Source organism: Convolutriloba macropyga, chromosome 11, assembly GCF_964194025.1.
Source record: "Convolutriloba macropyga chromosome 11, txConMacr16.3, whole genome shotgun sequence".
Lineage (NCBI taxonomy): Eukaryota > Metazoa > Xenacoelomorpha > Acoela > Convolutidae > Convolutriloba > Convolutriloba macropyga.
In genome coordinates this window covers 28,847,902-28,855,937 of record NC_134478.1, presented here as the reverse complement: position 1 = coordinate 28,855,937, position 8,036 = coordinate 28,847,902, and the positions used below count along the sequence as shown (strand labels likewise).

Sequence of the window (8,036 nt, the reverse complement as noted above, 5' to 3'; positions counted from 1 at the left end):
TCTTAGGGAAATCTCTAGTTAGAATTTCAAATTTCCGTTAATTTGGATGTATCCATTCTCTTTATATGAAAGGGAAATTCGTTAAATTAATGAAAATCTCAAATTAAATATTGATTTTGCAATTAAACTTGATGTGTCTTATCTATCGCCAAATAGCATTAGACTACCTTTTAACTGAGATAAACTTCATTTTCAGAAAAACCCTCGGGCACCTGAAAGGTAACAAATTATTTCAACTTTTCAATTATGTATCTAACCAAGAACAGGGGCTAATTGTGAAATTAAAAACTTTCGTTTTTCACCAAGCATGAAGTGTCACTCTTCTTATAGAAATCACTAGTTAAAATTCCGATTTTCCATTAATTTGGATGTATCCATTCATCTTATATGAAAGGGAAATTCGTTAAATTAACGAAAATCTCATTTTAAATATTGATTTTGCGATTGAACTTGATGTGTTTCATCTATCGCCCAAAAGCATTAGGCTATCTTTTAACTGAGATAAACTTCATTTTCAGAAAAACCCTCGGGCACCCTAAAGCTAACAAATCATTTTAACTTTTCAATTATTTAACAAATCAAGATCAGGGGCTAACTGTGAAATTAAAAATTTTCGTTCTTCACTAAACATGTAGTGTCACTCTTTCTAAAAATGATTTATCCCCTAAAGCTAACAAATCATTTCAACTTTTCAATTATGTAACTAACCAAGAAGAGGGGCTTAATGTGAAATTAACTTTCGTTTTTCACTTAACATGTAGTGTAACTCTTTGTTAATATGATTTGTCACCCTAAAGCAAACAGATCATTTCAACTTTTCAATTATTTAACTAACAAAGAACAGGGGCTAACTGTGAAATTAAAAACTTACGTTTTTCACCAAGCATGAAGTGTCACTCTTCTGTCTGAAATTTATCGTCGACTATTTTTTGGATTACAGTTTTGAAATAAATCGAAAACATGTAAAATAAATTATTATTCTCTGCATCAGAAATTGACCGAGGAAAAATCAAGACAAAGTTTGTATTCAGCATTTCTTAAATTTGGATACTTTGAATTTGGATCAGAACTTTGTGGCACCCATTATAACCATTAAACCAAAAAAAATTAGCTAGTTAAGCTTCTTTTGCTTGATTGTATTGTACTAGCAGGCCCGTAAAAACTAGCACGCCTCACTTAAGACAGGCATGTGACTGCTTTTTTGTTGTTTCCTTCAGCTGTTGAAGGATTCGTTCAGATAATGTTTTACAATTTATCATAAGGCTCAGAAAAATTGATTCAAAATCACTTACATGCTCTCAATCGTGGATTTGGCTTACGTTTGAATACTCGTTACAAGATGTTAACCTGTTCCTCGATATAAAACATAACCGACTAACGTCGGGTGAATTGCTCTCAAACGACCGGCGAGCGGTCAGTAGCTAGCCACGGTGGGGGGGGGGGGGGGGGGTGGGGTGCACCTGTCGCTGATGTGGTGCAACGCTGGTTTGGGGGGGGGGGGCACCAGCGCGGTGGGAGATGGAGGCGATAGGGGGGGGGGGGTCTCAACCTCTAAGAACCGCCCTTCACACCAAAGTATGTCTCCAAAACAGTTTGAGCTGTCAAACAGTGCTGAAAGGCTCAAAGAGCACTTAATACCCACTGGGCGCTACCTGTTTATCCCGTTTTTGAGGACGAAAAGTCAAAACCGTCAGACGAAAAATCGGTAAAGCGAAAAATCGCATTAAAAAAAGACCGACAAGACTAATATAATTGCTACAAACTTCGTTTGAGAGCAATTAATAACTTATTTCACGAATTGAGTACCTTTCAAAGTAGAAAAGTGTCGTGCAAAATTACTACGCAGCATTGTCACTAAGTGTACACAAATTGTTTTTAAATTTCCTTTTCCGGACAATGGCCGTGTAATGAGTTGGTCAACCGGGTGATATCCAAATTTGAAGATCCGTGTAAGTGATTCCAAGATACGTTCGTACCAAAGGGATGCGTGCCGGTTTTTTTATAGCAATATGGTGTTTCATTTTTAAACAATTGAGTGACATCATATATTAAAACGATAAGAATTTATTTTCACGTTTGGCGCCAGCCGATCAGGAATCCTGGTTTTTCACTTTTAAACTCCTAAATAACTTAGTCCGTTTTGAATGTTAGATATATGAAACAAATGTTTGTTGCTGTTTGTTGCGCGCGTGCGTGCGGTTGTCGTTTATGTCACTGTTTGGGTTTTGCACAGGCATTTCCCAACTGAATTTAATGGTCACTCACAACTGAGCTCAAAAAATGCGGGACCTATAATTCTTACTGCTATTTTTACTCACTTGGATTCTAAAACAGAAGCAAAATCAATTATGATTGTTATCTACCTACTTTTCCGTACAAACTGCCCATTTGAGAAACCCGTTTTTGGCTTCTTTATGCACGGAAATGACCAGCTGTGCATGTGGCCTCATTAAAACCTTTCATACAATAATGCGGCAACCTTTTAGTTCTCTGAATTCACAGAGTTCCCTCATGTGTCGACAGCTCTCAAAATTAAAGAACAAAACGGTCTGGGTCAGCACAATGATTTTCCCGCTACCTCAGCCTTTTAAGTCTAAGAAAATGTGAATATTAAATAAATTTCAAAATTAAGTCTACGTTATAAATAGATCTCGAAACTTTTTAAATAGATCTTTTTAAAAACAGACAGTCTTTAATGCCACAGATAACAAAATCTACTGCTCTTTCAATGAGGAATTAAAAGAACGGTACTCAAATATCAATATTTGGCCGAAAGGTACATGGGTGCTGATCATTTATGTTCATTTGCGATGGGAAGAGGAAGAAGTCTCTTTTTGTTTGAAGAATAGAGTCAAATCTCCACTCACTCCTCGCCATATGAAGTGTTTGATGGTCCTCAGATCCCAGCTCAACTCCAGCACCTGAGAGCAAAGAACGAATATACGAGTTTAATTGGAACATTTTCAGCCAAAAGCTCTGGACCAAAATGAAATGACTTCCGCAGCTTGCAATTTCCAATTTCAATGGGCCCCTTCTTTATCAACAGCAAAAGTTTGAAAACCTAATCTCAACAAAGCTTCTTCTGTCTATTTTACTGCAAAAGCTCCCCACAATTAGATATTTTAGCCTTACCACATCATTGCAAATGAGTTCTATTGCATCGACAGCATCGTTCAATTCTTCAACTGTCATTCCACCATGAGTGTTTCCAGATGGGTGGTTTCCACCTGAAGTGGAATTAGTTCCACCCCCAGAACTGTTGGCTGAAGTGGCTCCTCCACCATACTGATCATGTTGAGATGACGAGGTCGATTCTGGCTTCAGAATTTTCTCAACTACGTGCTCGAGGATTTTACGCACTGGCAATAGATCGTTTGCAGATAATCGGTCTCTAAATGGGAACAACACAAACCAAAATTTACCTTCCGATCCGAATCTTTACTTTGTTTGGAATACTACTTCAATGGAAGGATCAATACACCAAGTTATAACACAAAATATTTACAGCTGTGATTGAATTACTATTATTTCATTTGTAAAGACTATTTTTCAATATTCGATTTTGATTGTTCCTCTCTACTGTCTATTATCTAAGCCTCAGGTTCGAAAAAAATTTTCAATGTTCATATAACCTTTTCAAACAGCGAGGCGATATAGGAGATAAGAAGCTGCTCTTATTAACGAGATTAAACATTGCTTTGCGCCCTATTTTTGAAAATGTTTGAGTCTTTCAATTGGAGCTAAAGGAGGTTCAATTGAGAAAATTTAATGATATTGACTCGTATTAAGATCAAATTAGCTGTCTGTATCCACGGTGACCAAATTTTAATACTTCTGCTCTAAATTATGAGACAAACAGAAGCGGTTACATGTCAGGAAGCGAATGGCGATCCTAAATTATCCTGCATTAGTTGAATCAATCCATGCAGGTCGGTGAATACACTTGTATTGGCGTTAATAAGCATCTTTAATATTTCGAGAGAGGAGGCAGGGTGGTGTGTTAGAATAATGAACACCTACTCGTATACTTTTCTGGGTAGAGACCCATTTGATGAAACTCGGTCTCTAAAGAACACACATAGTTTCTTGTATTATCGTCATTTTTTTTAACAAAACATACACGGAAGACTGTCAGAATATAACCGCCGTTAACCCCACTGCCGGAAATTGGGATCGCAGCAGTTCGAGAAAATTTTATTTAATGCGATTTTTTAAACAAAATTGGTTTTAAAATTTGTGCTTGAATGATTTGAGGTATTGTTTTGTTTTTTGCAATATATTTAACCGCATAGTTAAATAGTTAATTTTGATTTACTTGTTGCAAAAAAGAGAATTTGACATCCTAATTACTGCTGAGTGATCAAAAGTGTTCCAATTTGGTCCTCAGTTTCCTAATGTGCGTTAAATCGGGTAATGCAGACGATACATTAACAAACGGGGGACAATAAGCTTAATACTAATAACAGTTAGTAGTATAAGTGAGGAACTTGAAAACTTAACGTACTTGGAACATAACTCTTAGTTCCCGTGCTTTATTGGTTTATCCTGTTTCTAATGACTTTACTTTTTGACCTTGTACGTACTCGCGTAAATTTCCAAATGAAATGTAAATTTCATTCAGTCGAAAAACTCAGTGAGGTAAGTCAAACGTGAAAATGGCGAATTATGTAAAGCGAATTTAAAAAAGCATAGAACGAGTACTGAACTATAACTCAAAGAATTTTCATCAATTAAACAAAAAACCAAAACTAGAAAAAATGCTGAGAGATCCGAGGATACCTACCATTAAATACATTAAAGGGGACAGCCAAAGCAACCATAAAAATGAGCAGAACTAAGAACCAGCAAAAGGGACATTTGTGTAACCCTGTGTTTGCAACGGGGGGACAACAGGTTGTGTCGAAATGCTGGTAGTTTTTGGCGTTTTGGCAACGCCAAAAACTACCAGCATTTCGGAAACTTTTTTCGTGTCAACCCCCCCCCCCACAGTTGCAAGCACAGGGTTACACAAATGTCCCCCACTCCCGTTGCGTTCCCGGGAAGACACATTTTTGGTACATTTTGTTAGTTTTAGACGTTTTGATGGGTTTGGCTTGTTTTGGGTGTTAATTGGGAAGCATCACTGCTGTTTTGGTGGTTGCCATTTTGTAATCAGCCCAGGTGAGCCTCAGTAAAAACAATTTACTTTAAAAATTTGAAAATCGAAAGTTTCGAAGTTTTAAAATTGCGTGAAATGCACTTTGCGCTGGGTTTCAGGTCTGAAAGACGATTTTTTGATGACATCATCATGAAAAAATATAGTAATAGGCAAGGCGGTGAGTGGTTGCTGCTGGGCTGTTGTTAGAACTCTCTGTGTCACCAATCGATTTTTAGAATTACATGTATACTATTACTAACAACTATAGTCACTGCCGAAGGTCATTTTACACGAGCAGTTGTCGTATTTGGCTGTGATCGAAAAACCGATCGACCGAGAGTGTCAATGAACTATTTCTGAATAAGTTTACATGTTCAAATATCTGCAGTGGGTGGTTTTGTTATTATAGTTTAACACAGTACGTTTATAGCAATAGAGCAGACTCATAGGAATTTGTTTGAGCTTCAGTTAGAGTTTGATTTGTAAACAAAATATGCCAGTGGTTGACGATTGTTCTTTCTTTGACTTTTCTCACGATATTATCTGTACAGAAAAACGTTATGTAGTGGCCTGTGTAAAAACTTACGACTCTACTGGATATATATAACGGTAAAACTTTTCAAAAAGGATAACTTCCGTGATCAAATCCAAGACAATAAAAGCAATTGCAATAGTGATGGTTTTAAGTCCCACCAGCGAATTACACTATTTTTAGCTGAGTTTGAACAATTATCTCCAATATACAGTTCACTCTGTTAATAGCTAAAGACTGGACAATCAGAAGAATATCAAAAAAGAACGCAATAAGACAACGGGAAGAAAACGACGTTATCAGTTTGCGTTCTCATCGAAGACGAATAGCGTTAAATCAACTCAAGTTGTTGATCGATCAAGGAATAAACCGAACAAAAGTTCTGAGAGCCACACACAGTATTAGTAATGGTTGAGGCTATGTTTGAACGATCACCTGAGTTCTTTCGCAGTTTCAAAAGAAATTTTACTATTTTATCTACAGAAGTGAGCCAATATTTGATACTAAAGGAATCAATAACAGTTCTGCTTACAATTTGCATGAGAATAACAACTTTCGTAGAAATAAAAAACAACATTATCATCTTAGTACAGCTTATTTGCACCAAGTAACAGAGGCTTTCAGAAAAAATTCTTTAAAACCCTATTCAATTCCTCGCCTATACACATGAATCAGACTTCTACTCCATAAAACACAATCTGTCACCATCACTTTTCACGGTGAAATTTTAGAGAAGTTCGGGCAAGCCCTCATTTACAATCACCAACATCAGCTAGATTGATATAGCTCCAAAAGAAAGCTTCCAAATATGTTAGAACTGGAGACTGTTAGCGAGAATGCACATGTTCAAACTGATTTCATACCAACCTTCGCTTTTAACCGATTTTTATGTATTTATCAGAACAGTTTTTATGCAGAACTTTCAATAACTTTTGATACTATTATTGGTAGATATGGCTCCCTGAATGTTGATAATGAGAATGTAAAAATTACCTTTCGATTGAAATAAAAAAACAATCCCACATTTTTCGACAAAAACCAAGCAGTCTAGCTCCGGAGGAAAAATGCTACCAATTTATGAAATCAATTGACGCTAAAATTCTAAATTGATTAACTTGTCCTACATCATATACTTAGCAAACTGTAGTAAAACATCATCACTCATGTAGTGTACATATGGATAGCTATATGTGAAAATAATATGAGCAATATAAATACAAAAGAGTCCACACAGTTTTAAGTTTGGATTCTGAATTGGCTGTAATCTGAGGAACTGAACAATTTCTTCTTCGAAGTAGAACTGTAGCATTCGAGTGTATATAAAATAGTAGCAACCCAGTGCCTGTCTAAGTGGATCAGCAAAGTATAATTTTTTTAAATAAATACAAATCAGTAGCCAATGACTAACCGATGATGTTGATAATGAGGCATTGACCACAGCCAAGCAACTATCTGGCAGTCTTGGAAAATTATCAGCTGCAAAAACTCCACAAAACTTGTGCTTCAGATGAAAACATTTTCTTATTGGACAACTTATCTCAAAATTATCCACCAACCGGATATGTAATAACCGAGTTTTTTGTAATTTTTCGTTCAGAGTTGACGTTAAAATTTGAACTTCGCTCCCATAGGAATAAAATTTCAACGTTGTCACCCAAAGGTGTTCCAAAAGTGAGCTCCACTGAAATTGAACAATTTGTTATTTCAGGATGAATGAAATCGTGAGAAGCCTCCTGTGTAAGGTCGAAGGCCAAAATGAAGCGATTTGTCTAATAGGCTAGGGGAATGCCATGACCACCTTTATCAAGAAAATCTAGAGCTTCAAGCGTGTTGAAGTAGACAGGTTGATCTGAGATTGTTGAAACAGGTGCTCCAACAACCGGTAGTCCATTTCGATAAATCACTATTTCATTCAAGTTGAATTTCTGGTAATCGAAAGGATTCGTTCGTTTAGTTCCTAAACATGACTGATTTGTTGTCATTGCAATAATCATTCTTCGAACCGGTTCTTGCGAGAAGATGCCTTCTTGACTCCAACTTCGGGTGCCAAGAGTGGCAAGAAAAATTCTGGGCAACACATCCGTGTACTGATAGACAGCTGGTGTTTAAAGCAAAGTTTTTTCAATCGCAGAAAACACATGAACAACCACGGTCATTTTGCGCACGTAAAGATTTGCGTCAACAATTTCTGCTCTGTAATGTTTACTAGATTCGGATATGACGGTAAAATCGTTTGGTGACCTTCTGAAGGAGATGCGTACGGTAACACCACTGAGAATATGTTTGTCACAGGTCAATATACCACAGGCCGGTTTTCCAAGGAGAAAACATTACAGAGAGTCGGCAACTAAAGCTTTTCGAGCAGCA

The 8,036-nt window shown here is 36.7% G+C and overlaps 1 protein-coding gene across 2 annotated transcripts in view; it reads right to left on the bottom strand.

Moving 5' to 3' along the window:
* Positions 1 to 2,608: 2,608 nt before the first annotated feature.
* The window catches only part of LOC142349336 (WD repeat-containing protein 48-like), a 281,832-nt gene continuing 276,404 nt past the window's right edge, over positions 2,609 to 8,036 (bottom strand). The window contains exons 15-17 of one of the 2 annotated variants that reach the window (XM_075400812.1): positions 4,021 to 4,065; positions 3,133 to 3,391; positions 2,609 to 2,921 (exon numbers count right to left, since the gene is read on the bottom strand). In XM_075400812.1, the coding sequence (XP_075256927.1) occupies positions 2,802 to 2,921; positions 3,133 to 3,391; positions 4,021 to 4,065 (424 nt within the window). In that variant the 3' untranslated portion in view covers positions 2,609 to 2,801. The remainder of the gene's footprint in view (positions 2,922 to 3,132; positions 3,392 to 4,020; positions 4,066 to 8,036) is intronic. The other variant, XM_075400813.1, reaches the window with a different exon arrangement.